Source organism: Gallus gallus, chromosome 2 (assembly GCF_016699485.2).
Source record: "Gallus gallus isolate bGalGal1 chromosome 2, bGalGal1.mat.broiler.GRCg7b, whole genome shotgun sequence".
NCBI classification, from domain to species: domain Eukaryota; kingdom Metazoa; phylum Chordata; class Aves; order Galliformes; family Phasianidae; genus Gallus; species Gallus gallus.
The window spans coordinates 29,458,828-29,476,321 of record NC_052533.1 but is presented as its reverse complement, the minus strand read 5'-3'; the positions used below and the strand labels follow the sequence as shown (position 1 = coordinate 29,476,321).

At 49.6% G+C, this 17,494-nt stretch overlaps 1 protein-coding gene across 1 annotated transcript; it reads left to right on the top strand.

The window, feature by feature from the left end:
* The first annotated feature begins 1,973 nt into the window (after nucleotides 1-1,973).
* On the top strand, nucleotides 1,974-4,163 carry TWIST1 (twist family bHLH transcription factor 1). The gene is made up of 2 exons (NM_204739.3): nucleotides 1,974-2,873; nucleotides 3,381-4,163. The coding sequence occupies exon 1, from the start codon at nucleotides 2,257-2,259 to the stop codon at nucleotides 2,827-2,829; it is 573 nt and encodes a 190-aa protein (NP_990070.1). The 5' UTR covers nucleotides 1,974-2,256; the 3' UTR covers nucleotides 2,830-2,873; nucleotides 3,381-4,163.
* The last annotated feature ends 13,331 nt before the right edge of the window (nucleotides 4,164-17,494 follow it).

The following is a 17,494-nucleotide window of genomic DNA, read 5'->3' as shown; positions in this document are numbered from 1 at the left end:
GGAAGGAAGGAAGGAAGGAAGGAAGGAAGGAAGGAAGGAAGGAAGGAAGGAAGGAAGGAAGGAAGGAAGGAAGGAAGGAAGGAAGGAAGGAAGGAAGGAAGGAAGGAAGGAAGGAAGGAAGGAAGGAAGGAAGGAAGGAAGGAGGGGTGTTATGGTGATGGGAAGGTGGAAGGAGGCAACCCTTACCTTGGGGCTGCAGCTTCTGCCAACATAAGGGGAACCACAACATTTTCTGGGTGGGTTGTGGTGCTGAGATGCTGGCAGAGGCCTGCTGGTCTCAGCAACCACAGCAAGGAGAAGTGAACAGTGGGGAAACTGTGCCCATTCCCGTGTTCGTGTGCCTTTCCTCACTCGGTGTGTCCTCCTGTTTCTTGCCATCCTGTTCCTAACTATCTTCCAATAGAAAAGAGTTAGGATAAGCTGTTGTTTTATCTATCTGCCCGCTGGAAGCCCGGTGGGGGCAAGCTTTCCCGGCGGGGTAGTGCGAGGCAGCTCCTGACCGCGGCCGGGGGCTCCGAGCGCTGCGGTGGGGCCGGGCCGGGCCGCAGTGAGCCGGGGCCGTGCTGTGCCCTCGGCGGCGGCTGTCTCGGGGTCCTGGCTCCTCGCAGAGCCCGGGAGGGGAAGAGACCTTTGCCCGGAGGGGAAAGAGCCTGCAGGCAACGGGACCAAACGGCTCTTTTCTCCTCGAGCAAGAAGCCTTCTCTTTTTCTTTCTCTCTCTCTCTCTTCCCCCCCCCTCCCCCCTTTTTTTTCTTTTTTTTTTCTCCCCCACCTGGTATTTCCCCCTCACCCTCAGCCGTAGCATTCCCCATTACTCAGTTAGTCCTCTTCACGCACCCACCTCAGTCGCTGCCAGGGAGCGTTGCCCGGGTGCTGCTGTTGGGGTGCCCCAGCCCTGAGCGCGACCGTGCAGTGCCCTCACAGCGAGTACCAGCGGTGCACGGCCCTGGCTACTCCTGGCTGGCAGATTCTGCCTTTCTCTTGTACACTTTCCCCGCTCGAATCTGAGCTGTTGTTAGAAAGACACACCACCTGCTCGGTGGATGAGTCGGGACGGAGGCACAAAGGCGGGGGATGGGGAGAAATTTCTTTGCCTACTAATATGAGTCAAAATAAATACACTCGCTTCCCAGGAACGGACTCGGGTGCCTTCGAGGAGGGCAAACTGAAACGTGCGGTCAGGGGGTGCAGAAAGCTGGCAAAGGGTTCCATCACCGCAGTGCCAGACTAGGCTGGAAGGATGCGGATCGCGCCCGGAGTCCTCCTAAGATAAACGCAGGCACTAACGCCTGTGTCCGAAACCAGTACTGAGCTCCCCCGCCGCTTCCAGCCCTGTATACGGCTTTCTCCGAGAGCAGTCCTTCAGTCTGACAGGACGGGGCTGTCCCTTTTCCTCTTCCCGGTCCAGAAATGTGCGGCCGCCTCAGCAAGCCGGACTCTGAGGGGGGTCGGAGACGGGAGCGGGACACAACCAGGATGTGCCTGGATGCTCCCCCGCGAGGACTTTCCCCTTCCTCCCACTCTCGCAGAGAGCCGTGCCCGCTGCAGCGGGGAACGTCCGAGATTTTGGAGCAGCGCCCCGGTGCTGCGGGGCAGCCCCCTGGGTGCGGTGCACACCGAGCGGCTTTCGGCCCCTTCCGCCTCCCCACACCGGGCACCCCGCCACCTCCCCGGCCCCCAGCAGCACCCCACAGCAGTGAGAGAACCGAGGGAGTCTGAGGGAGAAAGCGCGGAGAGGGGAGCGGAGAAAGGGGCTGGGATAGGGGTGTGTGTGTGCCGTTGGGGGGGAGACCGAATCACTTGTGAATGGCTTGAAAAAAATAATCGGGGGAGGGCGTGGAGGGGGGGAAGCGGAAACTTTCCTATAAAACTCAGCAAAAGTCCCTCCTCTCCACGTCAGGCCAATGACACTGCTGCCCCCAAACTTTCCGCCAGCAGGAGCTATAAGAACCTCCAAGTCTTCAACTTTCTCCCAATCCCAGACACCTCGAAGGGGCTCCAAGGAGGGATCGGGAGGGATTTTTATTATTTTTTTTTATTTTTTTTTTGCTCGGCGTTTTTTTTTTTCCTCCTCTTGGATCCTGATGCCATCCCCCCTCCCCCCAAAGTGAGGTCCTCCCTCCCTCCCTCCCTCCTCCTCCTTCTCCTCGCAGGCCAGCGAAGCAGCCGCTCAAGGGGGAGCTGGCGGGTTAGGTGCCCCCCTCTTCTCCCTGCCCTCCCCCCCCTCCCGGCCCGCTTCTCGCATCTCCCCCCAGAGATGATGCAGCAGGACGAGTCAAACTCTCCAGTCTCCCCCGCCGACGACAGCTTGAGCAACAGCGAAGAGGAGCCGGACCGGCAGCAGCTGCCCAGCGCCAAGAGGGGGGGCCGCAAGCGCCGCTCCAGCCGGCGCAGCGCCGGGGGCGCCGTCGGGGCCGCGGACGAGCCCTGCAGCCCGGCTCAAGGCAAGCGGGGCAAGAAGTGCGGGGCGGGCGCGGGAGGCGGCGGCGGCGGCGGCAGCAGCAGCGGCGGCGGCAGCCCGCAGTCCTACGAGGAGCTGCAGACCCAGCGGGTCATGGCCAACGTGCGGGAGCGGCAGCGCACGCAGTCCCTGAACGAAGCTTTCGCCGCGCTGCGGAAGATCATCCCCACGCTGCCCTCGGACAAGCTGAGCAAGATCCAGACCCTCAAGCTGGCGGCCAGGTACATCGACTTCCTCTACCAGGTCTTACAGAGCGACGAGCTGGACTCCAAGATGGCAAGCTGCAGCTATGTGGCCCACGAGCGGCTCAGCTACGCCTTCTCGGTGTGGAGAATGGAGGGCGCCTGGTCCATGTCCGCATCCCACTAGCAGGCGGCGTTCCCCCCCACGCATCCCCCCGGCAAGAGCCCTAGGTAAGGCGGGGACCCCCAGAGTGGCGGAGAGAGGTGCGGGGGCCGCGTCGTGAGTCGGCGTGCCGGGGGGGAGGAGGAGGGGGCCTGCGAGTCCCGAGGGGCCCGGCCTGCAGCGGGGAGAACGAGGCCGCTGCGCGGGGCTGCCACCTCATGTGGAGGTCCCACGCGCGGCGGGGCGCTGCCGCGGGGGTGGGTGGGCTGCGGGCGGGGACGCGGGGCGGGTGCGGCCTGAGCGCTGCGCTGCGGGGCTGCGGGCGGCTCTCGGCCGCGAGCGTTCGGGCGAAGACCCACGCGGGGCCCACGGAGCGTTCCCCGCAGCCTCAGCGGACGTGGGGCGTCCCGGAGCCGCCGCACCGCGGGCGTAGCACGGGCACAGCACGGGCACTCGGCTCTCACCCTTTAGGCGCGCACCGTGCGGGTGTTTGCGGAGACAGAGAGGTGTAGAGGGCTCTGCGTGTACCTTTCATTGTCAGTAACGAGTTTTCCGCCCTCTCTGGGTTTTTGCAGATAACATTTTCCCACAGAAGGAGAAAAAATGGACAATCTAGAGACTCTGAAGTTGGATACCGTGTTGTGTTGTTGTTGTTCTTGTCTTAAAAAAAAAAAAAAATGTGCCAAGGATTTCTTGGAAATTAAAAGAGCAGCATCCAAAATGAAAGCAGGGCGTGGGGAGCACTTAAGGAAAGAGAAAGAGCCGAGGGCTTCTTGGACAGTGCCTATCCGGTGGGCGTCGGTACAATCCGCACATCTCTGCATTCTGATCGAAGTCTGAAACGTTCCAATGTTTTTTTTTAAATATTTTTTATTTTAATTTTGACGAAGAATGTTGGAATCTATTTTTTTTTCCGAATTTGCCTGTTTTTAGTTTTTTTGGTTTTTTTTTTTTTTTTTGGTTGTTGCTGTCGTTTTGGCTTTTAAATGCATGCATTCCCAAGAGGTCGTGCCTATGAGCCACTGAGGAGAGGAAGTACGTTACTGTGGACTTCGTTCTTGAATGAAAGCAAAGCACCCAACCAAAGTATCCCTGTAGAGATGAAAACATTTTTCTTTTTTAGGGGGGAATAAGCTGGGCTCGAGCTGTTATATACCCGGTTCCTAACTTTTTTTTTTATTATTATTATTATTTTTCCTCTGAGAAAAAAAAAAATAAACATTTTATTTATTTATTGATGACCCATGTTAAAATGCAAATAGATCCGGTGTCTAAATGCATTCCTATTTTTATGATTGTTTTGTAAATATCATTGTATATTATTTTTCTGCAATAAAGAAATATGATTGAAATTTTAACAACCTTCAGGTTTGGTCTCTCTGAGAACTCCGGCTGGGAGCTGGAGATAAACACCCGCTTGTTGGGCTTAAAGGCACCCAAGAGAGAGGGGCCACAGTATAAACAAACCAGGCGAAAAACGAAAATAAACCGGCTACTGACAGACACAGGCGCTTTATTTATTGGTACAGCTTTATTATTCCGCACCGAGGCTTTGGGGCACGGTGGGCTCCCTCCTCCCTGTCCGTGCCCCAGGTGGGAGGCAGGAGCCCATCCCCACGCGGCTTTGCCCACATCCTTTAGCAAGAGCTATGGGTTTTAAGCAGGGATCCGTCCATTCGCAGGCAAAGAGAAAGTGAGTTTGCAATAGGGAAGTGCCCAGCGAGTGGGGTTTTCCGGTGGAAGTGATGTCTGACTGCTCTTGCTCTCTAGGGTCTTCCATATAATATATAGAGCGGCGATCACGTTCTCGCTGTGCAACGCACGGGGATGCGCTAACCCGCCCTCTTCTCTTCTACACGTAGGGAGCGGCGAGACCCCAGTGTAAGAGAGAGGAAATCTCCAGACCTGAGGGCTCAGGAGGAAGGTGAAAAGGGGAAGATGCTCAAACAGCAGCAAAAAATACCAAGAGAAAACCACCCCCAGCCCTTAACATCCGCAGCCGATTCCTCATCTGCTGTCCCTCGCTCATTTCCCGGCTCCCCGATCCCCTTTTCTGCCCCTCCGCGGAGGCTGCGCGGGTGCGCAGTGCCGCCCGGGAGCCGCGCAGAGCCCCCCGCGGAGCCGGGGTCGGGCAGCCGGGACTCAGTCGGTGTCCACGGCAAGGAGGATGGGGCGTTTGTTCAAAGCAGAGCCTGTTTGCATAGCCCAGGTTCAGTTGACTTTATTGCCTGAATGTTTTTGTTTCCATATCCCCATATTACCTTCTGCTGCTGACATAACAGTCTTATGAATTTAATATCGTGCATATTTTAGGCCAGTGAGCAATGTTTACAGTAGAGAGCCCGCAGCGCTTGTTTGTACTGCTGGATTAGCGAGGACGTGGAAATTGAATGGGGACCGCGGTGGTCGCGGCCCCGCTGTGAGTTCCCGGGGGGCACTGCCTCCCCCCGCGGCCCCTCTGCTCCCCTCTCCGCACCTCGCCGGAATCCTCGTCCCGCTGCGGGCCGCCGCCGGGAGGTAACGGGCGGCTACGGGAGCGGAGGGGAAGCGGGGCTGGGGGACGTGAACGGGGAGGAAGGGAGGGGGGGGGTCAAGCGTTCTTTACGGGACAGAATCACAAAGGAGGGAAAGGGCTCCTTTAGGAAGAGTGGCTCGTTTAGGATGAAGCAGGTTGGGAAATACAACGGGGAGAAGGGATGCTCGTTGCGTTTTGCGCGCGTGGTTACCTGCGGGATACGGGCGAGGATCCCGACGCGTTTACAAAGCCGTGAGCCACGCTCTGCTAACCCTGAGAAACGGGCCGAGCTATCCGGAGCAACTCCGCTTGTGAACTCCAACCGGACTGACTCCGTCGCAAACAGCGCGTAGCGGGTGAGAAAATCCCCCACTGCTGTCCGCGGGGCCCACGCGGCCCTGGGGACCTCCGCCTCACCGCGGGCTCCCGCCGCTCTCTCCCTGCTGCTGAACGCCACCTCCGCTTCACTAAAAGGAGATAATCCCGATTGAAAAACACAAATGCGACCTTTCCTGGTTTGGAGCTGGGGATTGCCTAGGCCTGGCGCTCCTAGAGCTAGAGCCAAAAGTGATTAAGTCAGAGTCAGGCTTAGTCAAAGGGGGAAAAAATATATGGATGGATATTAATTCGTCTTCTGGGAATTTTAAACACTCTCGCAATCAGCAAATTAACTTTGGAAGTCCTGATTGATTTTGCTTCTCTCTCCGAGGCACCGCTACGTCCCGCTTGCTCGCATAAGCGCGAACCCGAGCGGAGCGGATCGGAGCTCCGGGCCCATCACTCCCCGCTCACCGCCCCGGCCCGGCCGCGCCGGCGGTGTCGGAGCGCTGGGAGCGGAGCGGAGCGGGGAGAGGGGCCCGGAGCTGCGCCTCCTGCGGGGCGGGGGGCGCCGGCCGCGGGCCTCGCGCATTCCTCGGTTTGGCAGGGGCCGCCCCGCTGCTTTCTCCAGGCCGGTATCGGGTTCCTCCCAGGCGTATGATTTCACTTGAAGTCCTGCCCAGGAGCCCTTCAAAGCGCACGCTTGTCCCGCTCCCATGATGTCAGGCGGTTTTCCCTGCATCTGTAATTTTAAGCAAAACAAACAAACGCGCGGTCGGGGTGGGGGGTTGAGAGGAGGGTACAAAAATCACGGAAACGCCGCGGAAAGCTCAGGGGGGAGAAGGGCTCACCTGCGGCTCCGGCAGCGCCGGCACCTGCCGCTCGCCGAGAGCTACCGCTGGGTCCCGGAGCTCTGGAGAGGGGTGGGAAGGGGCTGCGGAGTGGGGAAGGGGCTCCGTTCCCTGCACGCCCACCCCCCCAGAGCCCGGCGCAGCTCGCAGCTCCTACGGCGCGGCCCTCACCTGCCCCGGCGGGGAGAGGAGCGCTCCGCCATCGACAGGCGTCTTGGGGTAGTGGGAGTGGAAACCCACCCCGCAGCGGGTTGCGGGTGGCTGAGGGGAAAAAAAGAGGCTCCCGCACCCACGTCCCACCAGGACTCGTTTTATTTGCCGCACAGCGTTAGCTGCCCGCAGTAAACATGGCACAGGATGTATTTCGCATTAACTCGTGCACCAGCTTCTCTCGGCTTCAGCCCACATAATGTTCCTGGCAAATCAAAGCACGTGTCCTTTGAAGAAGGTGTGTAATTGGAGTTTAAGGCATGTATGGAATTCCCAGATGTCTATAAAATACGCAGGAGCATTTGGCAGGTCACTGGAAGGTGGAGCAGGTTACAATCATGGGTACGAAAGTCCCCTTTTCTTTTTTTAAAAGCAACCAAGAGGCCGCGTATACAGAACAGCGTCCGAGATTGCGGGTTTTACGGAACGGGAACAATAAAGCAGTGGAAACATAACGGTGATAATAGCACCCGTCTGAAAACCCGAAGCAAAACGCAAAACAAAACCAAACATTCAAAGAGGGGGGGAAAGCTGTGCGTCCAGCCGCGCAAGTCTCGGTCTCTGCCCGCTTAGCAGTGCCGAACCCCCTCAGTGAGGCTGGGCTCTCGTGGGGAGCGACACTTCCTCACTGCTTTCAAAAAGATGTCCCATTACATTTGCAGCGACTTCGTGAAAATTCTCCTGTGCCGTGAGCGGACGCGTTTCTCTCTCAAATTATCCTGACGAACAGCGCGGAAATCGACAGCACCCTGATGATAACAGCAGTTAACAATAGGAGAAAAAAATAACGGAATCGGGTTTGAATAATGAAGCACTCATTATCTGGCTTTGCCAATGTTGGAGCAACACTGTGGGCTACGGGGGATGCTGCCATCCTTCTCGCTGCCGCACAGAGAATCCCCACGCGCAGTGTTGCGCTGGGACTGGACCCTCTGGGCGCTCCTAAAGCGGGGAGACCTGGAGCGAGGGGCGGCGGGGACGGATGCGACGGGAAGGGCCGGGGTCGCCCCCTCATGTTTAGGGCGGCTTTGTTCTGTTCGGGATGGATGAGGCAGGGTCATTAACCGAGCAGTCAAGAAAGGAGCGATCCGCACAGTGCGGCCGTGGGGGAAAGGGGATCTTCGAAGGGGAAGGGATTTTGACATGTGAAAAGTTAAGCAGGTACCTGAAGGAGGTTTATTTTGACCAGATGTTGGAGCTTTGTGAGAACGTCACGTGAAGGGAACAGATGTACAACTTGCAAAAGGAGCCCCGCCTTGTAAATATGGGCAGAGAACGGCTCTCGGAAAATCAAGTGTATATCTTTCATGCCATTTTATTCGTGTGTGTATTTATGCATATATTCCTTTTAAATTGTACGCTCGTTGGAAAGAAAACGCAGATATTCAGTCCAAATGTACATTCTTCCAGTGCACCGAGTCAAACTCTTTCCTTCCTTCCTTCCTTCCTTCCTTCCTTCCTTCCTTCCTTCCTTCCTTCCTTCCTTCCTTCCTTCCTTCCTTCCTTCCTTCCTTCCTTCCTTCCTTCCTTCCTTCCTTCCTTCCTTCCTTCCTTCCTTCCTTCCTCCCTTCCCTCCCTCCCTCCCTCCCTCCCTCCCTCCCTCCCTCTCTCATTCCCTCCCTCCCTTTCTTCCCCTTTTTTTCTTTTTCTCTTTCTCCTTCTCTCTTTTATTCACTTTCTTTTTCTCTTTTTCTTTCTTTCTCTCTTTCTTTCTCACTCTTTCTCCCTTCCTTTCTCCCTCTCCCCATCTTTCCCTCTCTTTTCTTTTCTCTCTCCTTTTTCTTATTATTTTTCCTCTTTATTCTTTCCTGCCCATCGACCCCCTCCTTTAGTCTCGCGTCCGTTTGATCCCTAGCAAAGTATCGGATCTCTGCTGGGAGGAGAAGCTGAGACTAATCAATTGCCTTCTGTTTGAAGGTGCGCTCAGCCTGCCAGGAGGAGCGAGGCAGCGCCGCTCTGCCAGCCCCGAGCCCCAGGGCCGCCCGGCTCTGCCCGTGCTTCGGCCCCGCGCCGCCGCCAGAAGCGGGGCAGTGCGGACTGCGGCAGCGGCAGCGCAGCGGCTCTCCAGGAAATGAAGGGCGGTGCTCAGCCGGGTGGACGCAGGTTTTCAGGAGAGCAAGCTCAGTCCTTCGCTAGCTGCAAGCTCTCCATCCCTGAGTGGCTTCCATATATATTTAAGTACGGTTATTACTATTTTCCGGAAGGTCTTGCGGCATTTTCATTTTAAAACGATGTCTCGAGTTCCATCCCGGTGCCCGTGCTATCAGTCCCGCTGCACGCCGGCAGGTAGCGGGGCGGAGGTGTCCCCCCGCGAGCCCACCAGCGCAGGTCCGCAAGAGAAGGGTCCGCTGGGGGAGACGGGAGGCACTCGGAGCTCTGCGGACACCTGCCCGTGCGCCGCACTATTGACTTACAAGCAATTTCGATGTGCTGTGAATACGCCTTGCTTATTCCTGCAAACCTATTTATTGCAAGTGGGTGCCTCGTTAGGTTGTCATACGTTAACTCTGAACGGTGATGGAACAAAAGTTCTCACCGAGCTTTTCCAGACAGAAGTGAATTCAGCCTTTATTCTCCTTTTAAAGCAAGCGCTTTAAAAGGTAGAAGGGTTGCCCCTGTGCGCTGAGTTTTGATAGTGGCAATGCGGGCGTACATCATGCAGATAATTAGACTGAGGTGCTCCCCATCAGTCTGAAAATCAATGGAGAGCCTTAATCTGGATTTATTCACTTTGAGTACCAAACTCATGATCCTGTAAGAATATTTAAAGTGAATGCAAATTCGATTTTTTTTTTTTTTTTTTTAATAAAAGACCCACAGCGAAGTCTTCTTTTTACTTTCTTACCAATCGATTCTGAAATTGATGTTCTCAGGACATGCCGCTGATAGCACAGTTTTCAGCAAGAGCCGATTTAGTTGGTGATCTTTAATGTTACGTAGAAAAATAGGAGAGAACGCCTTTTACATTTGCCCCAGGTTTTGAAAAGGAGCACGGCTGTTGTTCGCGTGTGAAAGTGGACGTGGTCCACACACACGGACATGCACGCACACTGCCTTCTGAACCCTGCAGCAATCAAACATGTTTAGTGATGGAGTGAGATGCTGTCTACAGAAGGGGCTGTTGATATAGGAGCCAAATTAGTGCTAATTTCAAACAGGCGGCTAATTCCTTCACGAAACCTCAGCACTTTCAAAGTGTTTTGCTGTGCTTCATATTTGATTACTTGTGATGGAAAATATATCCATTTCCCCCGTAGAAAGACTAGCTAATTAATTTTTCTCTTCTTTCTCTCTTTCTTTCTCTCTCTTTCCTTCTTTTTCTTTTCTTTCTTTCTCTCTTTCATTCTTTCTCTCTCTTTGTTTTTCTTTCTTTCTCTTTCTTTCTTTCTTTCTTTCTTTCTTTCTTTCTTTCTTTCTTTCTTTCTTTCTTTCTTTCTTTCTTTCTTTCTTTCTTTCTTTCTTTCTTTCTCTTTCTCTCTTTCTCTCTCTCTCTCTCTCTCTTTCTTTCTTTCCTTTCTCTCTGTCTCTCTCCCTTTATCTCTCCCTCTCTCTTTCTGTTTCTTTCTCTCTCTCTCTTTCTCTCTTTTTCCTTTTCCCTCTTTCTTTCTCTATCCCTTACCCTTTTCTTTCCATCTGTCTCTCTTTCTCTCTCCTCCCTCATCTCTTTTTCACCCTCTCACTTTCTCTCTCTTTCCCTCTCTCCAAGCATCTTGGAACACCTTTCAACTTCAAGGTTTTCGCAATATAAACCAGATCCAGAACAGACTCCCTTCCCCCTTCCCCTCCGTCCTCAGATCTGAACTTAAAACATATATCATAGATCAGTTTTCATCCAGCGAATTTAGGCATAGTCCTCGACCTGTATTTTCAAAGAGATTCTGGGCTGCAGTCTGCAATATTTAATCCAGTCAGCTATTAAATGTCCTCCGGCTTGAATCAAGAATTCAAACAGGCATCTGCACTAGGGATAATGACAGATACAGCGGTTTGGGGCGTAGCGTGTGTGGCAGAGAGGGGGAAACGGACAGAAGGACAACGATTATGTCTTTGATTTTGAAAATTCCTGCGTTTTAGGAGTTCTGCCGGAGTATTAGAGGGGGAGAACATGAAAGCAACCCTTTTGCTCAAAGGCACACATTTAATGGGGAAAAATAGTCCTATTAATACCTGACAGTGCCTGACGCTCGCTTTCCTCCTGCCTGCCTGCCTGGCAGTAACGCGATCCCCTCGCGCCGGCCGGGCCCTGTGCGCGCAGCCCGCTCCCCGCGGGGCACCCGTCTCCGGCGGCAGAGGCATCCCGGGGGGGGTCCGTTCCTCCCCACAGGAGCGCTCCCCGGGGGCCGCAGCAGGAGGCACCCGCTGACCTCCGCTGCTTCGTGAGATCTGGGGGAGGACGGCCTGGGAACACGACGGGCACTTTGGGCAATGAAATGGATTTTTTTTTTGGGGGGGGGGGGAGGGGGAGAGGGGAGGAGAAGGAATGTCTTTCTTTTTTCCCTTTTCTCCCCCCCCCCCCCCCCCCCCCCCCCCTCCATCTTTTTCTGTCATTTTCAAGCAGTTATCATGAAAGACGGGTTTAGGGATTGGGTGGGTTCCTAAAATCCTGCCGGGAGTGAATCCAAGGAGGAGAAGTGGAGGGCGTGGGGAAGAGTCTCCGTTTTTGACTTGATGAAGCACGTGTCAGATTCTGCAGTTCAGGCAATTAAAACTCGCTTCTGATCAAAGGGCTTCATAAATCACCAGGAGAAGCAAGCGGCTCAGAGACAGTTGTCTGCGTGAGCAAGTGGGGGGGAAGCTGCCTGTCCCCACCTTTCGGACTCAGTCTTATGCTCCCATTGCCATCGAGGAGTCTCGCTGGGAGTGGATTTTCCCTGCTGTTTTATGGAGGCTGGTTTTATTTATGGAGGCATTTCAGCAGGAGAAAAAAATATATGGGGGGAGTTCATGACCACTGGTGACTATCCGAAGGGCAGAGGTGCCACAGCCTTTTGCTTTCTGATCAGAGAAAAAATGCTGTGTGCTAAGGCAATAGTGACAATCATTATTTCCCTTATCCTCAAGAAAAAAGAATGATATGTCTGATACACTGGACAGCCCTTCTGGCAGAGGCAGAGATTCATGCCCAGGAGCTGGCTATGCCAGCAGTTGGCTCTGTTGCTATGAACCCGGCAGTGATAGGAGGAAGGTAAAGGGTGAAGGAGATATGAATTTTCAGCCGAGTGAAGGCAAAGCTCTTTTGCTCCTGGTGCAGAGCACTGGAATCAGGGAGTTCCTGAAGCTCAATGTGCCAGATGCATCTGTGCATCCTTGGAAGGCAGAAAGTCCCTCCATTCAGTGGCCCCAATCTTCTTCCTATGTCAGACTTGATGTATTAGAGGAGTTTACAGCTTGAGAGGCTGCTCTTTGATATTGGAATTTAGGGGTGAACCTGTAAGTGGTCTCAAGGCACTTGTCAGATTTGAGTGATTTTCGGCATGATTTATGTCAAAAGGGTCCTTTCTGATACTTACAGACGCCAAATATTTCACCTTGAAGAAAACATGCTTGCAATAGCCAGGGTGAGTTTATGCCTGCTCTTTAAAGCAGCTGCTCTGGGGTAATAGGATGGGCTGCAAGCCCGGTAAGAAATCTTTTTACAAGACTTGCCATTGGTTCAAATGGTTTCTACAATGATTTCTCCTTCCTTCCAGCATCCTGGCTGTTCACTGACAGGCAACACTAATCCCATCCTGCCCATCTGGAGAAATGCATTACACCACTTCTTACTCCAAACCTTTCCTTGAGAGTGACTTAAGTTGCACTTCAGTCAGGTTGTCAACCATTCTCTGTTCCATCTGTCATTTGGCCAGCTGGGTCTCCACAAGAGATTGTTACTACAAGGCTATTCAGGATTTCTCTGGACAGAGAGCAACTACAGACTGAAAAATTGAGACAGGAAAACAGGGGTACACTCATCTTCTGACACATCAATCACTGTGAATGCTCCCAGGCTATTCTAAAAGGCTTGGGATTCCCTTGCCAGAGATGAGTCACAAATAAATTACCAACGGCCCACAGAGAACAAAAGATTTGGCTAGCAACTGCAAGGGGATGGGTGCTCTCCAAGAAGTAGTGGAAGTCTTGCAAATGCACATCTCTCGATGGATGGTGGAGCCTGATCTGCCTTCCTAGTTCTCATGAACAGCAGGAAATAAAAACAAAAATAGATCAAAATTCACTATGTGGTGAGTTCTTCCTAGCACTTCTTGGCAGGTGGACTCTGATGCTTGATCTCACTAGGAAACATAGAGAGATTTCTATCTGAAATTGAAGTAGCGTTCCTCCCAACTTGAATGCATCAGCAAAAACAAGCAATATTGAGTTTGGCTGGTACTGTGTACGGAGCAGAATTTCAACACGTTAGAGTTAGCATTGCAACAGCAGCTAACTGAAATCTAATCACTTCCTCTATGGAATGTCAATATTATCCAGTAAAGAAAAATTTCTAAGATTCTGTAATGTTTTGATGGAGTTATGCCATACGAAATTAAGAAAAAAAAAAAAAAAAAGAAAGAGAGAGAGAAAGAAAGAGGGGAAAAGAGGGAGAGAGAAAAGGAAGGAAGGAAGGAAAGAAGGAAGGAAGGGAGGGAGGAAGGAAAGAAGGAAGGAAAGAGAAAGAAAGGAAAAGAAAGAAAGAAAGAAAGAAAGAAAGAAAGAAAGAAAGAAAGAAAGAAAGAAAGAAAGAAAGAAAGAAAGAAAGAAAGAAAAAGAAAGAAAGAAAGAAAGAAAGAAAGAAAGAAAGAAAGAAAGAAAGAAAGAAAGAAAGAAAGAAAGAAAGAAAGAAAAGAAAGAAAGAAAGAAAGAAAGAAAGAAAGAAAGGAAGAAAGGAAGAAAGGAAGAAAGGAAGAAAGAGAGAGAAAAGTAAGAATTTGTTACATGTGTTTAGGTTTAATGTGGAGGGGAAAACAGAACACTGCTTTCATCCACATTATTTCAATTTATGAGTATATCTGATTCTTGTAGATGATGACGGATCAAATCCATTTTTTATTGTTTTTGTGAAAAACTGATCCTGTTGCTCTGAACCTAATCACAAGGTAGAAGAAAATATATGTGAGACTACCAGTTTGACAACCTGCTCTTTTAAAAAAAGGAGCCTTACTCCTTTCTCCTATCTTATGGTGGCCAACTGCATCTAAAGACTCAGAAGATTGCCTTTGTCCTACCATGTGCATATTTTTCCATGAAAAGAAACTTCCCTTCACTTCAAACCTATCAGATGTGTAGCATCTGAAGGATATTCTTCTTTAGGAGCCAGGCCAGAAAGTCAATAAAAATTTAATTATTTCTGTAGCATATGGGAGCACTTACAAGACCAAAAATGTGATACTGTGTATTGGTATCGGGAGAAAAACTGCAACTTTCATATTTTTTGGTCAAGACTGTATCCTCACCTCCCTACGAATACTATAACAACCCTCTCCTCCCCCCTTCCACCTCCCTCCCCCCCCCCCCCCCCCCCCCAAAAAAAAAATCAAATCAAACCAAGCCAAAACAAAACAAAAAAACCTAGCATAAACCTGCAGGTAACACCAGCTGCTGAAACTGCAATTAATTCTGGCAGTGTTTCTAAACCTAACATATAAACAGGTCAGTGACCAGGGAGTGATTACCTGTACCCTGCTTAGTAGTGTAGTGCTGAACTTCTGCAGGAAATAACATGTGTTTATCATTTATTTGTACGGTCAACAGGAAAAAGAATATTTGTATTGATAAAATTCTTGCTGTCTGAAATGAGTTATCTTCCTTTGTGCATTTATGGGAAGAGTGCAAAAAAATCCCAAATATTTTCCTGAAGAAACTGAAGGAAAATCCAAAATTCTGATGTTAAAAATAACTTCAATATATCACTCATTAGTAATGTCAAAGAGAGGAATTCTCCTTGTAGGGCATGCTGTAATAGGATCAGCTCCGTGGGAGTCCTTCAATTTATTTCATGGGGAAATGGAGCAGGCTGCTACTGAGTTATTTTAGCATATCCCAAATTAGGTGTTAGATAAAGGAAAATTGAATCTTCTAGATGAAGGACACTGACATGGAATAGCTCGAGAAGACCTTTCTGTTATTGTCATGTCTTTCCTTTAGCTAGACTTGCTGTCAATCCATCTTGGCAGTGACAACTTTAAATGTGAGATCACTCTTTCAGATGATACATTCCAGAAGGAGCTGAAATAAAGCCACACATTTGTGCCATCACTTTCATTATTTCATTTAAGAAGAATAAGGTATCTAAACCAATATACACGTAAATCAGACCCTATTTGTCTAAGTAATCCAAACACATCTATCCATTCAGGCAAACAGCCTTTCACCGACTCCTTGGACAGTCTCAACAACAAACTGCCTGTCAATATCTTCTCTGGGATGACTTATTCATCCCTTTATATGTGGAATAAAACTCTTCTGGCTTCCTTTTTTCCTCTGTCCCAGTACAAAACAGCCCTTGAAGCAAAATTCTAAAAAAAAATCTCTGAAGCATAGGTAGATTTATGTTGATTGAGAATATATATATATATATATATATATATCTGTCCAAACACACCTCTTGCTTCTAGTTTTGATAGGTCCATTATAGCAGGCACTCAGCAGTGTCTACATGGAGAGGACATTGGCAACTGTCTGGATATGAGGCAACAGCTTTCTATTCCATGGAGACTTGTACAATTAGAAGTAGGGGAAGTAGAACATTTTGGCTTCATAGGGGCTCTGTTAGTCTCTAAAGTAAAAAGAATGAGCTTTATTTTATTTTATTTTATTTTATTTTATTTTATTTTATTTTTGGCCATGTAATATTTAACCCTTCCTTTCTCCCCACCCAAAATGTCAGGCAAGAGAATGTAGCTTAAAGGATTTATTGATATTAATTTTCTACATTTTACCTAACTCATGCATGACCTCACCACTGCTGAGTAAAGTAAGCATGCCAGATAAATGCCAATATCATCATTATACTTTGCATAAGGTTATGCATGCTTGACCTATAAGAGCAAACCTTTAACATCAGCCAGGAATGTAAGCCAGTCCAAATTTTCATGTTCTGTACTTCTTGCAGAAGATCAGCTATTTCTTAGGAATTAGCAATACTTACCCACCTTACAGGATGATGAGAGGTTTATTTCACTGACCTCTAGATATTCTAAGAATATCTAAGTAGAGGGTGAAATAAATATATTAATATCTTCAAGCAATGGAAGACTTTTGACAAAGCAGAAGCAGTTTCCACTGTAAGTGAGGAAAAAAGATTCACAAGCTAGAATGAGATTCATGGAGTGAGTTCTGTACCATATGCTGCCAGTAATAATATGTCTTCCAGTCATAGCATGAAGTGAGTAATTTTTGCAAACTGTGATGTAGCAAGGGAAATTGCAACTTCTTTACCTTCTTTCCAGCAAAAGTAGAACTATATAGTCAGTCTGATTTGGTCAGCAACATTGGAGCTAATTGTCCATGAAATTAATTTTAAATTAACTGTTAATTTTTAATTAATTTAGTCATTGCTCTTGGGAAATCTTCAGTAATTCAATGAAGTAATATTTTTGTAACTTCTAGAGTGGACATTTTGCAAACTCATCACATACAGCACATTTTCCTTTTCCAAAGCAGGCTGTAGATCTCACAGCTGTATTAACAGAAGAACATCTCTCTCAGAAGCTGTGGCTGAGAGATATGAGCTGGTGTTTATTTGATACTCTATGCACTTTTTTTTTAAAATATTTTAAACTTCTTCTTCCCATTACTCCTGTTAGGGTAAAAAATGGTTGAATTGTGAAAAGACAGATCATGATCTTAAGTGAATGTGCAGTTTTCTTAAATGCTTATGCACTGCACAGCTTTATTTAATAAATTACAGTTGAAAGCTTGGGACAACAGTGAAGACAATCTCTTCCTCCATTCTCACCTCTCCTCTGATTTATAGTAACATTTCTATATGGAGTGAGGAACTTGCAGACTTTGTTGATCTAGTAGCATTCTCCTCTGTACCTTCCCAGAGCCACCTTGAAAGTATTATGATAGAAACAAGGAGGTTTGGTTTTGGTCCTGTGATTTAACCCTGGTGCATTCGGTTCTCTTGAGCATCAGGCAAGGTAAACTATTCCAGAGTAAAGTTTCTCTTTCCCAAGTCAGAATAAAACAATTACTTTTGGAAATCTGCTTTGTGAATGATGCAACCAGATTTTTAAAGTGGTGCTGAGAACAAAGCTGGTATGAACAATCCTCAATATATCTGGCTGTCAGTACTGCCAAAGATCTCGCCTCCTGAAAACAATCTTGTTTTCTCAACACTTACTCTTCTTACTCAAATGTTCACAAGTAAGGAAACAGAGACTTTGCTATTTCCAACAAAATAAGCTCTTCCCTGGGGCTATGATAGTTTCTTTTCATTGCACCCATGATGGTTTCATTGCACAAGCCTGGCTTTGAGATGTGGGTAGGAGGTCTCCCAAGGCCACCTGCCCCAAGTCAGCTTGCTGAGCCTTGGGGATGTGCAAAGAAATGACCGGCTGTCTGGGGAGGGGGCACAGAACAGATGTCAGTGAGCACACCACTGCTGTCGGAGGGGCTCCACAGGTCTTGTAGACCTCCTGTCTATGTCATCTTCTGTCTCAGAAGGGTTTTAGGCTGATCCTTAACGTTACCAGTGTGTTCAAGTCCTACAGACAAAGCAGCTACTAAAGGAAACTGGTTTGGGATTATGAAGCTAGCCGTTGTTCAGCCACAGACTGTGAACTCCTAAGCTTTATGGATTTTATCTGAC

Bases quoted from the DNA above. Each gene is read 5' to 3' on its own strand.
- TWIST1 (NM_204739.3), top strand. From the start codon at position 2,257: ATGATGCAGCAGGACGAGTCAAACTCTCCAGTCTCCCCCGCCGACGAC.